The sequence below is a fragment of the Nesoenas mayeri genome (assembly GCF_963082525.1).
Source record: "Nesoenas mayeri genome assembly, chromosome: 4".
NCBI lineage: Eukaryota > Metazoa > Chordata > Aves > Columbiformes > Columbidae > Nesoenas > Nesoenas mayeri.
Window position 1 is genome coordinate 68536537 of NC_137540.1, and position 26705 is coordinate 68563241.

Below are 26705 nucleotides of genomic sequence, written 5' to 3' on the forward strand. Positions count from 1 at the left end.
TGGACAAAGGAGGGACTGGAAAGCCACAGAGACACCACCCGCACGCTGTGCTCCCTGCCTGGGAACAGAGAGGGAGGCTGAGGCTGAGCTGGGATGGGATGGGATGGGATGGGATGGGATGGGATGGGGGGCGGGTCCTTGTCCAGGACAAACTGGTGCAGCTGTCCCACGGACAGCCCGGCCCTACCAGGCCAAGGATGCTCCTCAGGAGAAAGGTGCTCAGGTCCTCACAATGGTCCTGCCTTTCAAACTGGTATTTTACCACTTTTTTTCTTTCTTAGGTATGAAATGGAAACCATATTAAGCTACAGCACATGAGCAGTTTGGTGCGAAGATAGCAGCGCAGGCTGCAGACAGAAAGTCCTGCCCGTGCTCTGCTGCCAGAGTCCATCTTTTGGTCCTAACATTCAAAGCTGCCTGCAAGCCTGGCCAACAGTGCCAGAGGAACCCCCATCTCCTGGTGACCTTGACAATGTGCTGGTGAACAAAGCAGCTGCTAAGGAAACGAATCTGAGTTGTGCCTGCAGATGACATGGGTTTCTTGGCATGTGGCTGAAAATTGTGGCACTTGTTCCTAGAACTCAACAGAATAGGGGAATCCTCCTTCCTCCACGTCACTCTGCTGTCCCCTAAGGGAAAGGAAAAGGATACAAAGGTCTGAGCAAGGAAAGTGCAAGAGAGAAGTTAGAGACAGGTACGGGCCATTGTGATATGAAAAGTGGGGGAAAAAAGGCTCCGTCAGTACTGCAGCATTGCCTGTGAGCGGCAGTGGGGAGAGGGACCCTCCAACAGGCTCACCTGTTGGGACTCACCACCAGCCCACCCCAACCATTTATTTAGATGACCTTCTCATCTCCCAAAGTTGTTTCTGAATGCAGGAACATTTGGAAGGGGTTAAATCACGTGCTGTGAACCAACTGGCAAGAAGGAGAAGATTTGAGAGCAAACACATGAAACCAGGGAGAAGGGGAAGGAGCAGCTGCTCTGATGGGATGAGCTCAGCCCCTCCAGGTGTCCCAGGAACACGAACACATGCCCTGCCAGCCATGACGAAGACAGCAGGACTGGCAGTGACTACGGCACTCAGAAGTGAGGCAGCAACAGCACAGGCATCGCTGCCCTTCAGCTCCTTGCTGCGGCTCCATCATCGGCACTTATTGCAGTTGCACGTGCCTGCGCTGGTGCAGACTGGGGGAAGTCCTGGGTGGCCTGGTTATCCCACAGCTCTGAGACAGACACAGATCCAGGGAATGAGGGAGCCTGAGACAGAAGAAGTGGTCTGGGCAAAAACATGTCTAGAAATCCCCAGGCTCCCACAGGAGAGCAGCGCTGGAGCCAGGTTCTTCCCTGCTGGGCTGAGCAGGTTCCTCTCTGCAGCAACTCAACACAATGTTTTCTCTTTTCAGGATCATGGATTACTCCATCAAACGAAAGATTTTCCTGCTACTGTGTCCTTCCTCAAAAATGAGACTCTCTCTACCATGCACTGCTGCCCTCTTCTAGCAAATACACACAAGTAAGTGTGCTGCGAGAGGAACACGGCTTTGCAAAGTCTGTGAGATCCCAGCATCCATGGTGTGAAATCCCCATTCAGTTTCAGGTCTTCCCTTTGCCTTTTTTTTTAATCACTTCAGCATTTTCAAGCTTCTGAAGGTTTAGGAGTTTCTACATTTTTGCATAAATAAGAAATCGAGAGCTGTGGTTTATCTACTTGTTTCCTGCAAAACACAAAGGGCCTGAGAGACCGGGGGGTGTCTGTGTGTGTGGGGTGTGTGTGCGAGGCCAGGTTGGATAGGGCTGCCTGCCCAGAGAGCACGAGGGTGAGTGTGCAGCACCACCAGGACAGATATTCCCTGGGTCCCACTGCTATAAAGAGAAGACCACAGCCACATTTGCCCATGACTTCTGGAAAGTACCACTCACACCGAGGTGGTGTGCTGCAGCTTATTGTCACTGCAGCTTGTTGTCACTGCAGCTTGTTATCACTGCAGCTTGTTGTCGCTGTGGCTCTCAGGCTGTATTTCAATGGCCATGGCTGTGCCAGTTTGACTGAAAATGAGTTAATTTTCCCATGCAGTTAGAAACCTTTCTTTTCCATAGCTAGCACAGTCACTAGTTGGACTTAGTTTAAGAGCAAGAGATAACGCTCCAGAACAGAGTTTTTAATTGCTCTAGTCTGAGAGCCAAGGACATTCCGAGCTCTGCCTACAGGTGTGAAGCATCAAGGCACAGATGAGGCAGAGCTTGACTGACATCCAGACTGATCAATGAGAGTATTCCATCCCAGTAGTGCCATGCTTCATATTTAAGGAGAGTCAGGATCTTCTGGGCGTTCTCTCTCTCACGTTCTTCTTCACTCTTTTTGTCGGAGCTGGGGGAGTTCAGTTCAGGACGCTTAGTTTGGCCTTTTGCTGTTTTGCAGAGGCCTCTGAGCCTTTCTGCCTTTCTTTTTCCTTTTTTTCTCTCTAACAGGATCAGCTGTTTGGGACCAGGTGCTGCTCCCTGGGACTGGCTGCTCGATGTGGACAGAGTTCACGAGGAAATGCCTGGAGTATATTTTATTTATATTTTATATATAGTTACTAGTACTGTATTAATATTTTGTTAAACTGTGTTCATCTCAATCCAAGTTTCCCCCTTCCCTTTCAATTCTCTCCCCTATTCGGGGGGGGAGGGGGAGAGGATGAGTGAGTGGTTATTGTGGTTGTTTTGCTAGCTCGGGTTAAGCCACAACAATGGCACCCTCTCGTCCTCACCAGTGTCAGCGACATTTCCCACCATCCGAACCCTCTCCTCCACTGTGGTGTTTGCCACAAAAGTGTTTTGTTCATGAGGAGGTATCTCAAACAGCTGTGATGAGGAAGGGGCACAGTAGGTGTGAGGGGTGGTCCATCCACGAAGATGCGGCAGCACTGCTGGAGAGGTTGGTGCTCCCCATCCAAGCTGCCCCTTCCCCTCCAGCCCTGGTCCTGCTGCTGGGCTGGGACCACCGAGCTGGGGCAACGTGACAGGCTGTGATTGAGCAGCACTTATTTTGGAACCAGCTTTCCAGCTGCCAAAAGGCAGCAAAGTTCCTATATGAAAATGTTTTCAGTTGAGGATATCACAAAAAGTAATAACAGATATTAAACAGTAACCAGTAGCTCTTTTCCTCCAGCGAGGAAAAAAAAATCACAATTACAGGCTTTGCATGTCGCATAGCTGTTTACTAACATGTAACGTAACTTTAGGGATCAAAAGTGGGGGAAAGAAACTGAATTAAAGGAAATGTGGGTTTTTTTTAACCTAAATGTTCTCCATAAAACTATTATGCTGAGAGGATGACTAATGTAACCAGTGTGTGTTTTGAAGCGTGTTGTGAACACTTTTTATGCTTTCTGAACACACAAAGAGAAACCCCAGGAGAGAATTAATTTACAAATCTGATTAAGCATAGTGCCTAAGTGGCAAAAAGCATCATACAATAAATAACAGACTCCACAGGTAAGCAAAGCTTTAAAAAAATAAAACAAACATGCTCTACAAAGAGCCCAGATGTGTGCATTTTGGGTAGCTTAACACATTTGGTTAGATGTCAAAGGTAGAGACAATGAAAGCAGAGGTCATGCTGAGGTATTACTTCCAACCTCTTCTTCATTAAGCCATCATACTGCCTGCCTAGTGTCAAGCACGTATCTGAATTTGAGAAGCAAAGTTGAGCCTGTAAACAGAGGAAAGAGTCGTAAGACAGGGGTTTTCTACCTGTGACAGACTTACAGTGTGGTTCTCGGCCAGTCACAGTGGAATAAGCTGGGGTGAACCACGAACCTGTCATCTCCCAGGGGTTTTATCTCCCACCAGGCGCAACATATTCCCTCACCGCTGACCCACAATGTGGGGACAAAGTACCCCAGCATTGACTCCTTACCCTTGGGTACAAGACCTGCTCTGCTTCGCATGGGGCCATGGCAAGGTCCTGCCCCAGCCTCCTTTGGCACAGGGCCCAGCGACCTGAGTCTCGACCAAAGCTGCCTTTTGTATGGGTTGTGTCAGGCTTCGTTCATGTGTGTTTATAGAGTAGTTTATGACCGCACTTCAGAAACGAGTAGTAATATTGCTCAGCAATTGGAGTTTACCTGCCTTTGGGGACTTTCTGAATTCACGGGAGTTTGTGTGTTAATTACAGCGTGTTATAGCTGTACATCAGGGTGCCTTCAAACTCGAGAGACGTTTATTAGAAGTTAAAGCTTTAAATCTCATCAGCGCACCTCTGAATATTGCAGCGATCTTTTATACATGGGAATATACTTCTGCTAATCTTCTCACCCCCTGGGATAACCGCCAATATACGTAACACTTTAAAATAACCCTCATCGTTTCATTCAAAAGCCAGAGAGATGACAGAGTGACTTGGTGTGACTTAGACTTTCCCATGCGAGTGAGTGAGCGTGGAAATGCCCTGTCCCAATGCTGTTGTGGCAGTTGTCTGATATGAGTCCATCTTCTATTATTCTTAGCACATTCAAATGGGAGGCAAAAGTGAAAATCCATCCCTGTGTTACACCGGTTCCAGTGAAGAGAAGGAGGACCATTTTGCGGTGAAAGCCCTGAACTGGACTCCAGGTATCCAAGTCACTATAGGTATGTCATGACCTCTACTAATGAGATCCAGGGGTTTCTCTGTGTTTCTACTTCTCTCTGCATAGGGAAGATTTATTCACAACAACTTTCTCATACCATTTTCCTTTTTTCTCCATGTTGACTTTAAGGTCTTCACATTAAAAAAATCTCTCTCACTGTGTGAAGATCATCTAGACTAGAGGGACCTTGGTCTCCTGTAGATACCAAGAGACCAGCAAGAATGAAGAAAAGGTGAAGAGCTGCCAGTGTCTTGATCAGCTATAAAAGAGAACCCATTAAGTAATGCCCTAAACTTCTTTTCTAAGGGATAGTAAAACATACGCTCACTTGCACAACGCAGACATTGTCAGCGAAGCAGGAGGCCGTGTCCTCGGCATTGCAAATCTGTGCCGTGGCTGCAGGGAGCCCAACACCTTGGACGTGGCTCAGGCGGAGAATCTGTGTCACACGAAAGGAGAGGAATGGAAACAGTGGGAAACCACCGGCAACAAAGGAAGGCGAACAAAACCAGGACAGACGGGATCACAGACAGAGCCAAGTACAAGGCAAAAAAATAGACTGTGGAAAGCTGGAAGGAAAACAAACCAAGTAAGCTAAATTCTCTATCCTGGCCCCATCTCCCACCTCTCTTGCACCTTGTTACTGAAATTTTCTCCCAGTGCTAAAATCAGTGCATCAACACAAAGGATGGGGCGCCCCACATGACACTTGCATGGTAAACATCTTCCTGAGGATGAAGCTTTCCCCTTGTGATTTTGGCAGTTTGCAGTTACCACATTTAGCAAACCCAGTGCTGTGTGGGTCCCATAAGGCTGGGTCCAAACCACTTTGTGCTACAGCAACCCCAAACCAACAGAGCAGCTTAAGTGATTCATTTTTATTTTTGCATGCAAGGCTGCTTTCAGCAAGTGGTGCCTTTTGAAGGCCATTCCTTTTCCACTCCACTCCATCACAGAAGTGTTTTGGGGTTGTCGAGCAAAGATCTTCCCTTTGCTGGAATTCAGTGTCTCGAGCAAAGCACCAAAACCAACATCCAGCTTGAAGGCTTAGCTCGGAAATAATACAGGGAAGCATCACATACAGTCGTTGTTGGCCAGACCTACACCACCTCCCACCCACGATCCCTGAAAAAAGTATTCACTAAATCAGTTCCATCCACACAGAGATGCCAACACTTACATACTCATTAGCATGATTGATTTCCCATTATCTAATTAATTACTGCAGATTTCACATTTTCACGTTACCTGCTTTGCCATTTGTTCAAGAACAGCAAATGGCTCGTCACCACAAGGTGATGGCAGCAAATTTGTCTTTGTCCTGTACCTTGCATTTTTCCCCAAATTGATGCAAAACTCCAACCAGGGACCAGCAAAAGCGGTCCAGGAGGTCTCTGGGTGCTCTATCCCCTGCCTGAGGCTGCAGCCAAACCTCTCACAGGCTTCTTGAGCTGAAGGTGCCAAAGGCTCCCAGTTCCCAGCCCAGTGTCTCGCTGTCCTCGCTGTCACAACGTTTTGCTGATATCCGACCTCCTTGCTGCAATTTAAATGCATGGCTTCTTCCTCGCTCAGATGCTGAAAGCTGATGACTTCCTGCTTGCATTAGCTTTTTGTTGCATAGTGAAGAGAGCTTGTTAGAGTTGTTCTGCCTGACTCCTCACTCAGTTTCTGTACTTATACCAATAAAAGAGAGTGGGAAATTGTACTTGCTTTATGTAGAATAAGAGACTATGTAAGACAGTATAAAATCAAGCCCATATTTTTTATTCTAAACCACACGTTACAGATACAGTTCCTATAGGGTGCACATTTACCATTCAGTTTCATTTCTGCATAGGAGTAATTAGCTTGCAATGAGGAAAATCATTTAATTAGGCCCACAGCTGATTAGAGCCTGGTGCATAGCCTATCAAAATAAAGGCGAAGATAGAAATTGATTTCAACATGTTTTCGGTCAGACCCCATCTTCCAAAACAAATAGAGAGATAAGACAGCATCTGCTGACTATTCACCTGCCAAGTCTTTGTGCTGATCTCTAATTTTAGGTCCTGCAGGCAATTGTCTAGGTTATTTACCACCTGGGCTGTTTTGATCTTCTCTCAAATGCGTGTATTGATGTACGAGCTCTCTTACCTCTACCAAGGTAATACTGGCCCAACTACACTAGCAGTATGAGGTTCAGGTTCAATATTGATTCCTCCCTCATCCAGCTGAACAGCATTTACCTAAATACTAATATCTTTTAAGGGCCTGAACTGGCAAATCTTGACTAAGCCGTCTGAAATGTGTGAGTTGGACATGCTACAGAAATGCAGAATATGATCATTATTGTACAATATGGGATGCACCTACGATATTCCCATCACACATTCACCTGGATCCACCACAGCTAATGCAAGTAAGCAACAGAATCCTACAGCTGACAGTCGATCTGCATCCACCACATTAGGCATTTTTTCCTTACTGGGCACAGAACTCAACAATTTCCTTACATACTTACTGCAGACTTCTAAATATCTTATAGATAGCCATTATTTGATAAACAAAAATCTGTCCTCCCATAGATGTATGTACATCGCTTGGCTCCTGGAGAATGGCTGCATGAAAAGACATCAGGAATCCACTTCTTAATTTCCTTCTCATCTCAAAATCTGACTTACTCAGCTTACAACTCAGTTGATTTTGGATGTCCAAGTACCCATGTAAGGAACCTCCATGCTTAAATTTGTAAATGTAACTTTTTATTTCTTCATTCCCTATCTGTAATAAATATTTTGTGAACTAATGGCCACTAACTATTCTGTTGTTCTCCATAGGACACGTGAACTCATTCTTCTGTATCTAGATGGATTTTCAGACCAAAGAGCACCACAAATTCAGTGGAGCTTCTTCCTGTAAACTCAGCAGACATGATTCATGGATACACAGGAGGCAGGTACATTGGGTAAGAAAATATTTTTTTACGTTCAGAGGATAGATGCCGCTGAGACTGTGTTACCTCTGGTTGATTTTATTCCTAAAGCCCACAGTCCTCTCAAAGTGGACACTGTGTTTGCCAAAGACGGGCTGGTTTCAGCTCCATGTGCTATCACGGGTGCACAACCCTGCTCTGTTTCTCTGGTCTGCAGCAGTGCTGCTCAGCATCAAGGCAGCTTGGAAGATGATCACAGCAAGGTAGAATATGTTTTCAGTGCTATATGATGTGCTTATATCAAAGTTACCTAACAAGAAGGTCTGACTGCAAATTTTATCAGATAAAGGAGAAAGGTTTCATTTATCAGCTCGTTCAAGCAGTGACCTCAGGCAGATGCCCATGCCCCCCAAAAGCACCCGAACAGAAAGCAGTCTGTGGTTTCTTCAAAGTTCCTTTGCACTGCACTCGTCTATATATTTTGTGGAAGCTTAATGCAATACAAATGTACATAAGGCCCCTTTCCTACACTAGGGGAATGCAATAAGGCTTGTCTGAGATTCAGATCCTACATCAAATAACAAATCCTTCCTCTGCAGTGTATTACAATGCCAAATATGCTGAACTGGAACACCAGGTCATCCTTCCAGCTCTTCCCCTGCCTTTGCTGAGTGACATTACCCAGTCGTTTTGCCTTTGTCTTGCTTCTTCTTTGTCTTTTAAAATGAAAGCCTTGATACCACTTCCTTTTGCAAAGTGCTGAGCGTGGCAGCATCAGTGAAGATTTTTAGGATGATACTATTCAAAATTGCCAGGCACGGTTTAGGTGAAATAGAGTTGAGGCGGAGCAGGATGATGGAGTAAATCAGTGTCTCTCAAGCTTTTCAGTCTATGCCTCACTTCAATCAGTTAAGAATAATTTCATGCCTGATCACAGAAATGGCTGCAGGGCCTGGCGGCAGCGTACTGCGCGTCTCGCTGGTCGGGGAGCGCTGGTGGAGGGGGCATTCGAGGTCCCTGCAGCCAAACTGTCAAGGACGCTAAGATACAAACGTTGTCTTTCATAATTCAGCGATTAACAAGAAATGAATGTTACAAGGGACTGGCATTCAGTCTGAAGTACTGTTTGGTTTTTTTTTCAGATTTGACTTTCAAGCATGTCTGTTCTGTAGCATTTCATAAACCCTCGCTAAATCCCAAACAAAACCAGAAGAAATTCAATTGTTTTGGCAAAGCCAGTGATTCAAAGAGTGTGGCAAACAACTGGTCAAGAGCAGGCAGCAAGCTGGGCTGGCGAGTGTGAGGTACAGAGTCACCAACCCAAATGCGTGGGAGTCATTCAGGTCCATAGGACCATCGAGTATCTATACTGGTTACTTGTTGTCGTGGTCCTTGGACCAAACTACTCTCCAAGCCTACACCTGGGTTTGGTTCTAGGAGTAGGACAGGTCAAGGACCAACCCAGAAGGCACATTGGATGAGATTGCACAGACAGGACTGCTCCACACTAGAGTCCCTCAGCACTGTAGCAGCAACTCCTTCGCCCGACACCCCACGTACCTTCATGTCATGTAACCTCAGCTTCAAGCTCTGAAAGCAGCTCTCTGATGGGCTGCCACACATCCTCAGACACTTTGCACCTAAAAAACCAACCCTAGACTAAAAGCAAACCACACAAAAAATGATGACTAAAAGCCACATGTGTGCCAGGAGCAGCCTGGAGGAGATGCAGGGCCCAGCGGCTGCAGTGACACCTGCCATTTCAGATCAGGGATGTGCCCATGGTCTCCATGGTCTTTGGCCTTGCTTCATTTGGTAGGGTAGATATAATTGGAGCATCTCAGGTTGGGCTTGGGCATTGACAAAACTGTTACTTCTGAAACTTCTTTCTATTCAAATTTCAGGTGTTTTGGTTTCTGCATCTAGGAAACAAGAGTCATGATCTGAACCACAGGTGAGATGAGAAATTAAATGGGATTTGAGATGCTGAGACAAGGAGCTGAAACTTGTCAGTGCCAGCTCTGAGTGCAATCCCCTCCTGTGCGGGAAGATAACTAACTCTGTGCTAATTACCTAAGCCTTGCAACACCCAAGCAAACAGGGGGATGAAGTCTGAGGTACAGTGAAGGAGGTTATTTCTTGACATAGGGATAAGACACAGTAATGAATTTAAAGAAGAAAGAAACAAGTAGGAACCTCAATGAGCCAAATATGAAAAGCATTGGAGGCCTAATTATTTCTTTAAGGCTGTACATGTGGAATAGTGAATGAAGCTGCTTGAACCATGGATCCTCAACTTCAGAGCTCTGCCCGCATCACAGCTCCGGGCAGTCAGCAGTTCCGATGTCACTGATCTGACACACCATGTCACACACAGGACGGATTTTGGAAAGGAAAGGCGTTGTAATTTTTACAAATGTAAATACTACCACTCCAATCACAAAGTGCAGGCAGCAAAGAAACCGCAAACAGTGCAGGTTGCAGGGTGTGGCTGCTGATGACTCTCCCTACTGCTTCTAAACAGAAAGTTTTTCAAACTTCACCGAGAAGTGACAGCTACCCCTTATCACTGAAGGCCAGCTGTTTCTTTAGGACTCAGCTGTTCGGGCTGCTTGCTCGTAGAAATGGAAAAAAGCTATTTAGAGACGCAAATCTGCAAAGCCTCTGAGCACATGTATATCTTAGAGCATGTCCTTCAGCTCTTCAAGTAATTCGCTTGATCTTCTTTCACACCCATTTTACACCTCTGCACCCGCGCTGACACCACCAAAGCTGGTCCCAGTTCACTGGCACAAGTAAAACCAGATCCAGAATGATTGATTCCAGGTATTTTAACTGTTATGGTCGCTCCTGAGGACTCAGCTGAATTAACTCTAGAAGAAATAATCTTGGTAAGACTACTCTGAATTCTCTAACACACTGTTGCACACCGTACAGAAAGCTCCTTTGATGCAACTACAGGTTAAACGTGTGTCAGCGCTTGTTTGGGACCAGCCAGCCCATACACTGTCCTTCCTAAAAGCATTTGCGTTTACTTGGGATTTCCTGGAAAGGGCAATTATCCATGTGAAATTGTGCTTGATCACATTAAAACCACTGTCTTCAGAATACTTCTGTGCCTTATCTGGCCATCTTTGCATTTTCTTTACTACATGCCCTATGCACATGGCTAGGCAAAGGCTTTCCTGTGTGGACAACACAGACCTATGCATATATGGTTTTATGCTCTTTTGTAACAGACAGCAATGTCAAACAGTGTCTAAATCTACTTCCAGTTAAGTCATCAGCAAAACTACCACACATTTCAACAGGTTTACAGTGAAAACTGTACTGTCACACACATGCAGCAGAATTTCAACAGTTCAAGCAGCAAGTGGAAAATGTTACGCCACTTTTTTTTTACTCTTGCAATCTAGGCACCAAATTCTCTTCTGCCTTTTAATTCATAGAGTCAGACTTTCTCCAAGCAGATATAAAATTCTCTTAAAATGCAAGGCTGTGAAGAAAGCAGCATTGTGACTGCAATCTGTCTCCTCCCTGATGCCTGGACCAAATGGCAGCAATATGTGATCTATGTTTCAGCAATGTTCAAGAGCCACATTGCATTTGAGTATCTGAAGCAACAAGATATAGGCTTACAAATAATCAGGTGCAAGGTATATGTAGTTTTACAACAATCCTGTAAAAAGAGTAAAGCATAATCCTTATTTTAATCTGAATTGCTATTATCCTCTTAAAAGGAAACTGTGGCTGACATTTTTGCTGAGGAGTAAACACACAGGGCGATATTCTGCATCCCTCCTCTACGCTAAATAGCTTACTCAGACATTAATAGTTCAGTTAAAATCAATGGGACCACTTGTGTGTGTAACTGCTAGTCTGCAAGAGGACTGATTACAGCACTTTAGCCCTGAAAATGTACGAACTTGTGACCACAGCACAGCTTAAAATGTGCCTGTTTAAAAACTACTTACTCATGTTAAAGCCAACCAGCTTTAGGCAACAGCTGCGCAGCAGATATCTGAGATAAGGATGCAAAGTTAGGAGTGCAAATAGGGTGGTGTGGACAGGAAAGGTGCTGAGCTCCTTCCTGTTCAGCCTGCACACCAGGAGCCAGGCTATTCTGGTAGATGGCTTCTGTGTATCCAGATGACGAAAGGCAGCTGAATAAGCTGGCAAGGGTTGGAAAGCTGGCAATAACTCTGACTGCATTTCTGAGAGCTTTCCACTGTTTCTTTTTTTCAGCAGGTCAGATTATTGTGTACAGTTTAGCAATTATTTTAAGTTTCTGTGCGTGTTTTTGCAGTATTGCCGTTTTCCTCTCTTGCCTGTGCGCTGCAAAAGATCAGAGTACGCGCCAGACACATTTTTTACAGCACCTCTGGCATCTCATTTCTATCGTCTTTTTCATTCCAACTCATTTCTTGCCATACTTTCCACTACGACAGCAGGCGGCTCTTCCTTCAGTTGTAGTCATATGCCAACATTCTTCTGATTGACGCTAAGAAGAAACAGGACCGAAATCTGCTTGAAATGTCAGCTCAGTGGTGAGAAATCCCACAGCAGACACACCGAGAGCCCCTTTCTTGCTGTAAGATGCTAAAGGGCCCAAACCCAACGGCCTGTGGACGCCCAGGGGGGTGACGCCCGGGGACCAGGCTGGTTTTCAGCTCCCCGGGCGCTGTAAGGAGGCGTCTCCTCACGGCCCGCTGTCGCTCCCCGCACCGCCCAGAGATCCCTGAGGCTACCGGGGATCCCCTGCCCGCGGCCTGGGGGGACAAATAACGACCTTTTGGGTGGAAAAGTGCCCGGCGCTAAGGCGCAGGCCCGCGGCGAGGGGGCGGAGCGGCGGGGGCACGACCGGCCCGCGTTGCCCCGACACTGAGCCCGCCCCCCTGCCCTGGTGCCTTTTCCGGGGCAGCGGGTCCGCCCCAGCCGCGCCGCGCGCATGCGCAGCCCCCGGGCCGGGCGGGGCCTCGGCTCCCCCGGACCGGAGCGGGAGGAGCGGCCGCGGGTGCCCGTGCCCGCGGGGGCAGGGGGCTGAGCCGGCCGGTAGCGGTGCGGGGACAGCGCCGTGCGCCCAGAGGCGCGCCAGGCCGGGGCCGGCAGTGCCCGGGCGGGCGTGTGCAGCCGTGCCGAGCGGGCGCGGTTATGGCCGCAGCGGGTTTCCTCCAGGCGGGTCGGTGATGCCCAGGCCTTGGCGCGGCGCCCGCGCTCCTCCGCCGCCGCCCCCTCCTTTTTCCTTTGTTTTTTCCCTCTTTTGTTTTTCCCCAGTTCCTCAGGCCGCGCTGCCGGCAGCAGCTCTGCCGTTAACGTCAGTGGCCGCCCCGGCGCTCCGCACGGCCGCGTGTGAGGGCGGAGCCTCGGCTCGCCCCGCCCCTCCGCCTGCCTCTTCCTCACAGCAACGCCACGCCCCAGCCCGCCCATTGGCTCCCCCCGCCTGCCTCCCCGCCCCCTGCCGCACGGCACGCGCCTCTCACCCCATTGGCCTATTCTCCGCCCTTATTTGCATGGAGGTGCGAGCACCAATCGGCGGCCGCTACCTGCTTAACATGCAAGAAGCCGGCCACTCAGCGAGCGCGGGGGCTGGGCCACCACGTGCTGTTGCTAAGCTTCGGCTTCTAAATTGTTACTATAGTGGCCAGCCAATCGGAGGGCGCGATGGGGATCTGTCAACATTCTCTGTCCCAGCCAGAGGAAAAGGGGGGGTGCTCTGGCCGCCGGTTGGCCCGACTGCCGCCCTGCGTCCCGCCCCCGCGCCCAATCGCGGTTTTCTATTGGTGGCGCCCGCTGCCCGTCGCCTGTGTGTCAAATGTAGGTTGAGAGAGGTGCCTTATAACCGGGGGCTTGGAAGTCCCCCGCGCGTGAACTCGGCGCGGTGCGGGACGCGGGGCGACGGGGGGCTCGGGGCTCGGCACAGGCAGCCATGGAATTGAACTCTCTGTTAATTCTCCTGGAAGCGGCCGAGTACTTGGAGAGAAGAGACCGAGGTACTGGGCGCAGGCGGGCAGTCAGTCAGGCACCCGCAGGCGCCCCCGGCCGCGCTCGGCCTTTGTTGTGAGGCGGCGGCGGGCGGCCCGGGCCGGGGGAGCAGCCCCGGTCCCTCACCTGCCCGGGGCCGCGGGGGTGAGCCGGGCTCGGCCGGCGGCTCGGCGCTGGCGGGGAGCGGTGCTCCTCTCCTGCCTTTTTTCCTTTTTATTTTTTGATTTAAAAATCGGTTGTTTTTTGGTCAAGCTCTGGCTGGGGACGGTGCGTGTTGCAGCGCTCCGGACACCTCTCGCTCCGCTGTGTGTGGCAGTCGGTAATTGTACGGCAGCGCTCCCCTCCCCCAGCGCAGCGTGACAAGGGTTTGCATGATCCGCCTCGTTTTTTAATGTGCACTCCAATAATCCTCCTAATTTCGGCACTTTTTTTTCCCTTTTCTGTTTGTTTGGTTTTTTTTTTTTATCCGTTTACCGAGTTGTTATATATATATATTTTTTTGTCTCGCTTCTTTAAGAGATGCCAGAATAAAATCCAAACAAATCAACCGGAAAAAATTCTGTTCTTTACCCTAGCGTTCCTGCAAAGGAGGAAAAAAATGCATGGAAAAAATATATTGCCACTAATGCTGACTTTGTCTCTAGAAGCAGAACATGGCTATGCATCAGTGTTACCCTTCGATAGTGACTATTCCAGAAAGAAAACAAAGGCAGGCACCATGGCCAGAAAATCCCAGAATAACAGGTAATAGACGCACCGCTTTTTCAGAATGAATCGGCAGCTTTTCCAATGTGTCTAGCTTATGTGCAGTGCATACATTTATTAAAAATAATAACTAATCCAGTGTCTTAGTTTCCCCCATCCCGGTAGTCGCCATTTTTTCCCTGGATGGGCTTGGCTCTGTTTTGATCTCTCATATAAACACTGCCACGCGTACACCATCTCCTTAGTACTCACTGCACTTCTAAGCCATCCGCCCTCATCGCTCCTTCTGCTCTGCGCTCACCGACAGCGGCTTTCACTGCAGACCTTAACACCATAATCGCCACCCGGACTTCTCTTTGCATGACACTAATTTTTCTCCCCCCATACCCCGCCTCCCACCCCGGAATTTATTTATAAACCGCAGGCAGCGAACCGGCCGCCTCCCCCATGGCAGCCGCAGCAGATGCAGCCTGTGGTTGCAGCGTGGCGCCGGGCTCTCGGAGGGGGAGCATGTGCGGGGCAGCGGGTGGAGACCCACTCGTGCACTTGAACTTGTGTAGGTATTAAGAGAGAAGGTGCCAGAGTGAACTTGACCCCTCTGGGGCTTCTGCCACACCGCCGGCTCGCCAGCCGCCCACCCACCGCATGCAGATCCATCAAAGCGCATGACTCGGTCGTTTTTTATCACGATTATCGTCTGCCTTTTTGTCGTGGTCGTGGCGGTTTCGTTGTTTTCCCCGCAGCCGCTACCTGTGCTGCGATGGCACGAGCGGAGGGCTGCTGTGCGCAGGCTCTCTGCAGCTTTGTTTGCTGCTCGTGCAGCGGCTGTGTACGTGCAGGAGGCTATCGTGCAGGGACGGTGCTGGCCCCTGTCCTGTGCTGTGCCTGCTCTGCTTTGCTCTTCCAGGGCTGCTCCGGAGAGGACCGAGGGCCGTGCCCAGCTGGGCCTGCTTCTCCCTGGGGTGGCGATGCTCTCCCCAGCACAGGCTCCGCTCTGCACGGTCGTGCTGGATGGTGGCTCCTGTAGAATAGCCTAAAATGAACTCGGCTTGCACGTGACTTGTTTTCCAAAGGAGCAGTGAGTCTCGGCAGCCCGCTCGGCTCTCGCTCCTCCGGCGGGCATCCCGCACGGCCGCAGGATCTGCTGGGACTGGGGCGGTGCAGGGCAGCTGGCCAGTGGCTCGTGGGGCACCGGAGGCACAAACTGAAATCAAAAGCTGACGAGCTCCCTCCCTCAGAAAAACATGAGCTGGTGAGCACCCTGCTCGTGCCCACGGCTGCCCAGCAATGTGTCTTGAAGATAGCTGAGGGGGAACAAGTTGTTCCCCTTTGCCCCCGCTCCAAGCAAGGCAACCATTTCAGGGGGTATTAATTGCAGTACTTCTACTTTTTGTTTTTAATTGAATTCTTTGTCTCATCTTGGAGCTTAGAGAAGACAGCAGTTCATTTTAAAAAAGAAAGTAATCAAGAGTGGGAGGCGTGTCTTTATTTCCTGAGACACTTTGCTTCTGAAGCTTTTAAATTATTTTCTTATAAATTATGCTTACTGCCTTTGAAAAAACCCAACACATTTAACCTAAACAGGTCCCATAGGATTTGCAGCTGTAAACTACGGATTTCTTCTCTTCTGTCTCTTGCATCCAAGAAATCTGTGTTACTTACAGAGCTATTATTCCATCGTTTCTGTTCTTAGGTCTCTTGTCATCCACTGCAAAATAGTTATTTGTTTGAACTGTAAGCTGCTTTCAAGAGTTTTTAGGAGAGGATTTGTAATCTATCAAATACAGCAGAATTAAAAGATTTCTGGTTACAGATTTGCTAGTGTTATTAAAGCTGAGGCATACACGTCTGCTTGCAGATACCTTCTTGCTTTTTTGATGCCTGTAGATTTGTGTTTACCTGTTCAGACTTTCTGATTCTCGCACTGTAGCAGTGGCAACCTTCAAAAATGCCATCCTGCGGTATGGGATGTATACGTTTACTTACACTTTCATTTTTTCTAGCTGCAGTGATTAGAGTAGGGGTGAGTTGTTTGTGTTATGGGACAGGATAATGCTTGTGAAGAAACGGTTTCACGGGTGGCCAGCAGCAAGATGGTGCTTTGCCTTGTTCAGCACAGACACCAGCCTTGCTCACCGGTGTGGGATGCAGAGGCGCGTTGCTTTAATGCAGCACCCTGCAATTTTGGGGATGGAGGTGCAGCAGCAGGGTCCTGTGTGCACCTCCACATTGGACTTGCTGACCCTGTACCCAGCAATCGTTGCTCAGGTGTGCCTGTGTGCTCAGATTTCAGGGGGAGAGATTGTCCTTATGTTGGAACACCAGTCTAAAATGCATGAAGGACACGAGCATCACTGGTTTATTGTTTATTGGGGCTTACAGGCTGTGGGGTCTGAGCCCCAGACTAGAGTCTGAATTTTTGGTAATACAGTTAAATCTTCCGAAGCAACTCAGAGATGAATAGAGGGAGATGACTGGCCCAAGTTCAGGGGATCTAAAGTGGTCGTGGGTGATGTGAACCACCAGGCAAAGTGTTTGTCCATATCGTTCCACCTGAACCGTTTTCCAGACGCTCTGGGTTTGGAGCATTAGATGCAGGCGGGCATGATTGCGTACGTGTCCGAAATTTATGCCTTATTATTGCGTTGTTTTTCTTATATGTAAAAATGTATTATTCTTAAGGGTGGAAGAGTAGGAACGGAGCAGATAACAGCACATTTCAAAACTGCAGGGGCTTTGTTGTTGTTTTCATTATCTATTTTTGCATCCTGCTGCTTGCAGCATCAGATCAGATTAAAAAGTGAGATATATTTTAGTTGTTGTTTTCATGCTTTATGAGCAATACATATATAAAAGCATGAAAAAGTGTCTTCCTCCTCATTCTTGGAAAATCAGAAAAGGGGAGGAGGAGAAGAAATCTGTCAGATGTGAGGAAGCCTGGTGTGCTGTACCCTTCTTCTTTGTTCTGCATTTTCTGCCCTGTGTTGTGTGTGTGCAGGGGGGACGAGCGTACCCCGTGTCACACAGCGGTGCTGGCTGGGCACTGCGGGCTGGGCACCCCGCAGGGAGGGACGGATGGATCCCAGCTGCCCTGTTGCTCAGGTCTGGGCTAAAAGCTTGCCAGCCTCTCGACTGCCATTAAGTGAGAGGCAATTTTGACAGGTTTGGATTCACGCAGGGAAGAATACCAGCAGAATTGCGTTTAATTAAGCAAAATCTATAAGCTTTCTGTCCACCGCAGGAATTCAAATGTTTTTGCTTTGTCCACTTATAGGTTTGGATCAAAATTGGATGTGGTCATTAGCAGTTTGTTGCTAAACAATATTCTCGGGGTTATTGGTAGCAAACAGAAACAATTTTTAGCCATTTCTTTTTCACTTCTACATTAATATTGCTTGATTTTACATGTTTTCTTTTCAGTTTCCCGTGGTGTGCCCTTTCCCGTGTCACACGAACCAAACTGCTTTGTTTTCTTTCTCTTTCCGGTTTGCTGTTTGTACCGTATCCTAAGCTGAGATTCAGACTTGTTCCCCTCCAGTAGTTTTGACCAAAATCCTCTGGCAAATGAAACTGGATTCTTGTTTTGCAAAGAGGACAGGAGATGGGAGAAAAGCACACGATTGTCTTTTGAGGGGAGGTAAACCTGAGTCACATCTTCTTGTTACACTAATACTTATCAGGTACTTGACCACAGTATAATAAATGTCTCCTCTTAACACAGCAGCGGCTGTCGTTCCTGAAGCAGTGCCATGCAGTCTAATGATTCTTGTTAATGTGCAGTTGGAATTATAGAAAAGGCATGAAACAGCTGGATTTAGTGCAGTTGTGCCTTGAAAATGCTAATAACAAATATTCAGAAAGCCCCCTGAGCTTGCTGGTTGATCCAGAGAAATGGAGAGGTAACACTTGTGAGGTGTGCCGAGGAGGACTACAACGCCAATCCAAAATTGGGTGACGTTTGCTCACAAGGGAAGGCACTTTTTGACAGAAAAACAAGCTGACCTGTAGGGAACTGGGCTTCCCTGTGCCCTGGCTGTAGTGACACCCACCAGGAGTGCGGTGGCTTGAGCTGTGTGTGGGTGCAGGTCTGCGGGTGCAGGTCGACATCTGCCCTGGCAGCCAATTTGACATGAAAGGGTCAGAAATAAGGTAAAATCAAAACTAAAGTGTTAGTGTTAATGCCAGTCTACTGAGGTCACAATTAAATTTACTTGCAGAGAAAGGAAGTGTATGGCGATGGTGCAGTGTGTTTGGCCTGTTAATTTAGGAGCTGGTTTATTGAAGGAAGGGGCAGCAAAATAAATGCCGGTTTATAAATATGTCTTCTGTATCTATTAATTAATAATTTTACTCATGTGTTTTATAAATAGACTTGGACTTTGTGCTGTGTTCTGGTGAAGGGTTATATCTAGAAAAAGATGAAAGCTGTGTTTGGTGTTTCAAATGAAAACAGAGCTTCGTATCCGAATTCCTCTGTTAATGTTGGCTCACGGAGAGGGTCAACCCATGGCCTGCGGAGCGAGCCCCTTGCTCTGTGCAGATGTTGTTCTGTGCCCACACAAAGCAGCTTAGGGATCACAGCCTGATTTTTATTTTATTTTTCCCTTTTATTTATTTTTTCCTTTTTTTGATGGAAGGCTGAGAATAAAACCCTGCAGACCAGACTCTGCAGACCTGGCTCCTCTGCTTTTTTGCCTGGCTTTCTGAATTCGGTACATCCCTCTGGGTTCGCTTTCCTAATGCTGGTGGCAGAGGGACAGCAATTGGAATCACCATGCCCGTTTGTAATGTTGTTGATGCATTTTTAGTCCCAATATAATAGATCTTGCAGACTGGTCTGTCGCCCCTGAGGAACTGCAGGGGGTGTGCGATGCCTGAGAGTTGCGGTGCTTGTGTAATTGAAGAAAACAAATTGTCACCCAGTTTGAAGTGTGTTCGGACCTCGCTACCGCAAATATGTAGCAGCACAAAATCGAATGAGGTGCTGGAGCCAAAGCTCTTGCTATGAGGAAAATGCAGTAGCCATTTCTAGTGCATTGATTCCATACAGACTGTTTCTTCGCAGGCTGGAGGCAATGTGTCCAGTTTAAAACAAACGGAATAAAAGTCAGCAACCCAGGAGCAGTGCGTACTGGGCAGAATGCACACTTGTGCTCAGGTTTGCCATTGCACCACTCCTCATATCTGGTGGTTGGGGTGCTGCGCTGTAATATTGTCAAGTGCGTCCCACATCAGGTTTTATGTGAGGACAGGGAAGCAAGTACCCTTGTGGGTGTATGAGCTGTGTGCTTTTACACACCAACATGCTTGGGAGTGGGACTTGGATGCAGACACTTCATGTGTAGCACCTTGTAAAACTTCCTGCTTTGTTTGTTCTTTCTTTTTCGGCCTGGGCAGAAGGTGAAGTGCAGGCAGCCCAGTTCACACGTGGCCCTCCAAGTGCTGTGTGACCTCAGGTGGAGTTGTGTCCTCTGCACGTGGGTTGTACAACACCCTGCCAGCTCTGCCTGCACCTGAAAGCCCTGCTGCAGGCGAGATGCTTGCTACGGTTTTAAGCACTTTGTTAACTACCCTGCTTTGCTCCCTATAGCACTTTAAAATGCATTGGCAGCTGGTAGCATATTGGTGAGTCGCAGCCTGAACCTTGCTCTTGTTAGCATAGGGGAAAACATTTCTGCAGCGATGCTGACAGGTCCCTGCTGTTGTCAGGAGCTGTGCTGGATCCTTCTGACAAGGTGCACTGTCTGGTGGGGCAAATGGCTGGAGGAGCAGGAGAGGGTGTCAGTAATAGAACAGGCAGCGCACTGGACATGGAGTGAAATCTCAACCCAGTACAAATGGGCAGTTCCTGCTGGCTCACCTGTAAACTGTTAGGAAGTGGACTTTGGGGAGGACTTGTCTTTTTTGTGTTAGTCTTATCATCTCAGCACCTGGTCTAATTGTTTAAATGTGTCTGCTGAATGTTGGTTGCATCAACCAAATGCTCAAATCCAATACCTCAACTCTCGTTTAGGGGAACGAGGTTGGTGAAAGGGGACAGCTTCGGGGATGTGCTGTTGGAAGCGGCACAGCAGCTTTGCAAACCAACATCTGCATTTACTTCGCTCCTCCCCCTTCTTTCACATCTTCTTTTGACAATTTATTCACAAAGAATATTTAAATGCTACTTCATAGCTGGTGGACTGCTTGGCATTTGCTAAAGAGATATTAGGGCTGTCTCAGCAGCAGCATTGCTGATCTCCTCCTTCTGAGTCTGTGACTTTGTTGATGATTTTTTTTACTGCTGGCTTTTCCCTTTTATTTTTATCTGAACCTTTTATTGACACCTTCATCGCTGCTACCCCCAACTCCCCCAGGTTTTGCATGGAGATATAAAACCCAAATATTGGGCTTAAGCTAAACACCAGAAGTCCTCCTTCTCTTGCAGCCGCTTTTGAAGGGCTCCACAGACCATTTGTCTGAAAACCACGACAATGCATCTGTCTCTTTTATAGAAATATATATATATCCATATATCTTCTTAGTCTTGGCCTGCAACTTATCTTCTACTGAAGTAATAAAAGACTCTGTTTTGAAACAGAGGTAGTGCTTGGGGTTCTGGTTTCTATGCAGACCGGGTCTTAGTTTTTTTTTTCCCCTCACTTCAGTTTGCGTGAAGAACAGAAAAAGCTGAATGTTCTTGCAATATGGTGTTGAGCTTAAGCTCACTATATTGGATTCTGTATCTCCAGGAGAGAATAAACAATATTTAGAGAGTGTTCCATCCCTTCTGAAAACAAACCCATAAAAAAAAAAATAAACCATCACGCTTCGAACAGGGTATTTAGCCTGTTCTGTAGATGGAGCAACTCCCAGGTACATGTCAAAACTCTCAGTTTTGATTCCCGGGTAGGGCCTGATGCTTGAGGCATTAGTCAGCCTCCCTGCACCTCCTGAGCTGTGTGCTTGGTGCCCGTGTTTGCACACATCAATAGGACTTCTGCATCTCAGAGAGCTGTGCACAGGGGCACCCATTTGCTGCCGCTCCGCTCGGTAGCTGGCACATCTGGAGTAGCAGCTGTGCCCCCAAATCTGGTCTGGCAGGACATGCCGCAGGGTCACCCTTCATGATCCGGGGTGCCTAGCAGGTGTGCTGCACGCAGGATTTCCAGCTATGTGTCGCATCCTCTCTTGAAACAGCAAAATACTCTGTGCGGGTTTCATATTTTGGCCAGCAGCTCTGCCGCGCAGTGGTCAGCAGGCCTGCCCGCTGGAGCTGGATGTGAGCTCCGCTACAGCAGGCAGGTCAGAATTGACTCGTTACAGTGATGATGTTCATCTTAAGTATAATTGCCAAAAATGTCAGGGAGGTGATGCCATAGGGTTGAATCTAGGCCAGCCTGTGTTTCCTCTCCCCCAGAGTCCCCCGTGAACCGTAGCTTTGTGCCTTTGACAGGCCCATTGCGGGTGTTTGGGGAGAATGGTTCCTCCTGAACTTACATTTTCTGTGGGTTTTTGTAAAACATTGCCAGATTTGGCATAGTGTTTGTCACTTTTCATGGCAAAAACGTTTGAGCTATCTCTGTGTGTGTAGGAGTAGAAAATAAAAACAGTATTCCCTTATTATGGTCAAATGGCGACGTAAATCACAGCAAAGCCAGCCCACCTTGACCTATTAATTTAGCACAGAATGTGTGTAAAAGACTTTCACTGTTGCTGCGTTAGTCGGGAGCACCAACATTGCCTGATAGTGGCTCACTTGATGGCAACAAGTTCAAAAAATAAAGCCATCGAAACAGATACCAGGTAATAGCTGACATAGCTGATGTCTTTGTAACAACACTGGGATGCTTTCCAGTGAAGATGGATTAACATCAGTGTGGCACCTTATACACATTTGAGTTTTCTTTTATCTGCAGGGGGGCAGTTCGCCTAATTCCTTGCAGGATCAGGAGCTGCGCCGGGCTGAAATAAATTGCTTGGCGATTTGTTCTTTGGTTAGTTATTTGCATGAGCTCTGCTTTCTTTCCCCCCCTTCTCTGTGAGCGGAGAGATGCTTTTGTCACCGGCAGCACTGAGGTGTGCTGCGGCTCCAGCTGCCCGCGGCTGTGCGGGAGCGGAGGACGACTCGTGCGTTTGTGCGGGAGGAATTTCTGGCCCTGGGACGTCTCTGCTCGCTGGCTGGACTGTGCACTTACACCTCCCCAAAGCCGCCTCGGTCAGCACATCGTGCCCAGATGCAGGCAGGGGTTACAGCACGTTAGGAGAGCTGCTTTGACGTAAATCTGCCAGCCATAAAAGCTGCAACCGCCTTTGTATCTTTTGATCCTTAAGTACTGGAAATGTTTTTGCTTGGACTAAGCTAAAGGTCCAGGAAGTTGCTGGGTTTGAAGTGGTGACAATAACTTCATTTTAGGAACGTTTTTAATCTGAGATGTATAAATAAATAAAATTAATATTTCCAGCTGAATCAAGTAAAAAAAATAATCCTCCAAGAAGTCTGGGCTGCCTTGTAATGGCAAAAAACTTGAGGCATTGTTTGGGGCAAAATATCCTGAAGCCTGGTAGGTTAAAAGAGAGCAGCACACTGATGTGCTCTCTTCAGGGACTGTGATGTTTTGATTTGTTATTTTTCTTCCTGTTTGTAGACTCAGAGGAATTAAGAAGATTCCTCTTTCTTTTTTTGCCATTAAGATGACACCAGCAAAAGCAGTAGTTCGCTGCTGATTTTTCTTTCTGCTTCTCTGTGGGCTTGAAAGCTGGCTTTCGGGATGCTTCTTACTCTTACCTGCTCCCATTTAGATCTTCTAACACCTTCTGCCCCCTCATGATTTTTCTTCACAGATAAAAATCTTGTGGGCTGCTTTTATTACTAACCTGCTCATTTTTTTTTATGTTCAATTCTGTCCCTGAATCTATTGAACACTAATAAATGCAAATTTATTATAATTCCCCCCTAAACCCATGGTTTACGCGTGGAAATTAAATTGATACCTTGAAGTATCTAAGGGATGTAAAAGTGAACCAATTTAACAGCAAAGCTGTTTCGTAATCCATGTAAATACATGTTTTAGAGAGCTCTTTTGCAACTTATGCAGGTGTTGGCTCTTAAATATTCTAGATCTTGGTATTTATCCTTTTCTCTAATATTACTTTTCTCTTTTTAATAGGTCATCACACAACGAACTAGAAAAACATAGGTAAGTCTTGAGAAAAAATTTTAAAGATGTATGGTTGTCATTAGACTTACCAAGCTTGTTGAATAATATTTTGTTAAAATTGTTTTGATTCTGCACTGAATATTTTATTAAGGTGGGAGTTTTTTGTCAACTAAAATCTAATAGGGTATTAATTATTTCTCTTTTTTGCTGTTGTTAGGTATACTGTTTTTGAAACACCCTTGATAACTAGCTTTGGACTCATTAATGCTGTAACCAGTTAACTATATTGCTACTAAAGAACCTGATTGCAGCAACTGTTTGCTAGAGGTGTTAAATACTATAAGTACAATCAAAGCGTTTTGTGATTAAGGTGGATGATTTTGGGGGAACAAAAGGGTTATTCTGTTGTTGTGTTTTGTTTTTTGTTTGGTTTTTTTTAAAGTATGCCTAAAGTGCAGTTAATTTTCCTCTTGCATGTAAGTACTTACAGACACGTTTTCCCCCCGTCCCTGTGCTTCCTTGCTGGTACGTGTCCTGTCCACAGAGCTGTGTGTGAGCTGGAAACCAGCAGCTCCTGGGCTGCAGACCTGGTTCTGTGAGACCTGTACTTACCGAGGACATTCATTAGACCCTGCAGACCGGATTTTTAAAGACCTCCTGTTTGCGCAGTTTTGAGGGCAGTTTTCACTGTCTGCTGAATCCTGTCAGAGTCTGTTTGCAGGTGGGCTCTGTAGCTGCAGGAGCCTCCCGGCATGCGCTGCTGCGGAGCTGCCCGATGCGAAAGGTGCCCGTCGTCGCCTTGGCTTTCGGTTCCCTTCACTGCCTTTCACTTACCGTTCAGGCAGCAGGGCAAACGCTCTGTCGGGTAGTTTATTTTGTTCTTTTTCATGCAGCTTGTGGACTTTTGGGTTTCATGCATCCAAAGAAGTCAAGGGCCGTATGTGTGAATGTGAAACCTATTTACATGCTTCTAAGTACAGAGAACGTGGTTGATGGCACAAGAAGATTGAACTCACAGGGTTTTTGTGTGTGTGTGTTGTTCTGTGGCTGCAGCTACGTAGCAGCTAGACCATCACTTCGCTTGCATGCCTACATGCTTTCCTGTAGTTTAATTGTAATATGAGTAAACGATAGCCCTGCCTGATGACCACGTGGCCATCCCAGAGATGAGAGGAACTGGGAAGGCTTGGGCTCAGTCACAGGCCTGGGCTGCAGAGCGCAGTGCATTGGCTGAGGCAGTGACATCAGCTGGCAGAAGTTCTGCTGACAGAGACTTCGGGAAAATAACTTCATGCAAAAATTCTGTCCTTTGGTCACACTTATTTAAAAACAAAGAAAATCTTTGGCCCCAACTATGCTTCTTTCTCACTCTCTTTTTTCCCATCCTCTTTCCAGATACTCTGTTCCATTTGCTCCTTTTCCCTTGCTCCATCATTACTGACTTGTCATAATCTAAACTACATATTCCTTTTATTTGTTTTTTTCCCAGTCATTTTTATAACCTGAGCATGGAGTTGCCTCTTTCCCCTGCTCTGCATTAACATGTTTAAGCAGTGCAGTAAATGAGGCACAGCAGCATTTGCAGGAGATGCAGAGGCAGAAGAAGGATCTATCAATTGTTACATCTCTGTTCTCACTTCTGGTTTTGTTGTATCTTTGTAGTAGCTGGACCATATAATATTTGCCATGCTAGCTTTTCTTTCTCTGCCGTCTCAAGGTCAAAATAGGTAAACTGCAAAGTACGTCTTGCAGTTATACAATTAGTATTTGTAACTGCTGCTGCTTGCTGAACCTCCTACAGTTACACCACACTCAAAGCCAGAGTTTATTATTTCTGGAGAGAACCTGCAAATTAGCACAAAATCTTTGTGTGTGCAAACAGGTGTTCACAAAAGCAGATCGGGTATGCACAGCTGTAGTTATCTAACGTATCGCTGTGAAGAACTCCTGTAATGTATTTATGTTTTTTAACAACCTCCTCCTCTCCCAGTCCCTCACGTGATATCTGTGGGGTGGACCAAGCGCTGGAGGGCAGGGAAGAGGCTCCTTCCTTCGCAGGGCCTTTGCGTGCTAGAGGAGGGTGGCCAGAGCTGCCACCAGCCAGAAAGCCCCGGTAGCCATGTACTGGTGCGTGGTGCTATTTCAGGTTCTGTATTGGTGTTGGACACAAGCGGTTTGGTCTCTGGTTTTGATGGCGGTGCTTGATCTCTGTGTCTGTGCAGACTCGGCCGTTTGGCGCCACTACTTTAAGATGCATTTTTTGCTGCTGGGTCTCTTTCCTGTGTTCTCTTGAGGGGATGCTCAGAGGAAGATAAATGGAAGCAGAAACGTAATTCCAACAAAAACTCTCGTTATACAATATAACTCCAGTTATGGGAAAGTGTTTGTCAGCAATCCGTACATACAGTTCCTTTCTCTTGTTTAAGTCTCCTTAGAATACTCTGCTCAGAACTTAAATGTATATTCATGATAGTGAAGTTCTGTAAGGACTCAGCCCTCTAATGGCAGTCCTGGTTCGGTCCTGTGTGATGGAAGTTTGCATCTCAGGGCCATGAAACAGGAAACCCCCTGAACAAAAAGCAGGAAGGCAGGAAATCTCCTGTCCTAAGGACAGATGAAGTTCCAGAAGATATTTTAATAATTACAGACAGGTCAATCAGAGTGGCACTTGGATATAACTAGTTCCTAATGACAAATGTGTACAAGTATATTCATGTATATGTTTTTGTTATTGTTCCCAGCCAGACCAGTGTACCTGTGGGCTATCACAGAACAATGTAAATAGCAAATACATTGGTAATCATGACTTTTTGTAAGGCAGTTTTTAAATCGAACTAACCTGACAGCTATATAGAGGAATTCAACTTTTGTAGTGAAAACAAAACAAAACAAAACAAACAAGCAAGAATTTTAAAAAGACACAGCATAATCTCGTTTATTTGCATCAATTTATGATAGTTCTACGTTACAATGGAAAAAACAAGGTGTACCCCCTGACCCATTACAGCTCCTTTGGTGACAAAGTCACGTCACTCCTGCCTGGCCCTGAGGAGCTCTGCTGCAGGAGGAGTTCGAGATCTTGTCATTTCTATGGCCAAATATTTGAAAATAGCTTGTGAAACGGAATGATTTTAAAGAACAGCTTTTAAGAATTAGTGAGGAAATAAATAGAAGCGTGCCTCAAAATTGGCAACTCGTGCTGCTGTCCCCAAGCTGGCACCGTGTGAGCCCTGGCTGGGTGACCATGCATAGTACGGCACGATCTAGATGGATGGTTATCTCCTGTCTCTGTCAAACCATTTGTATTATTCTCTGTGGGGTTTTTTGTTGATTTGAGGTTTTTTTTTT

The 26705-nt window shown here is 47.0% G+C and overlaps 1 protein-coding gene across 2 annotated transcripts in view; it reads left to right on the top strand.

The window, feature by feature from the left end:
- The first annotated feature begins 13355 nt into the window (after nucleotides 1-13355).
- The window catches only part of MXD4 (MAX dimerization protein 4), a 40059-nt gene continuing 26709 nt past the window's right edge, over nucleotides 13356-26705 (top strand). The window contains exons 1-3 of one of the 2 annotated variants that reach the window (XM_080344191.1): nucleotides 13356-13520; nucleotides 14088-14256; nucleotides 23367-23396. In XM_080344191.1, coding sequence (XP_080200317.1) covers nucleotides 13457-13520; nucleotides 14088-14256; nucleotides 23367-23396 — 263 coding nt within the window. In that variant the 5' untranslated portion in view covers nucleotides 13356-13456. The remainder of the gene's footprint in view (nucleotides 13521-14087; nucleotides 14257-23366; nucleotides 23397-26705) is intronic. The other variant, XM_080344192.1, reaches the window with a different exon arrangement.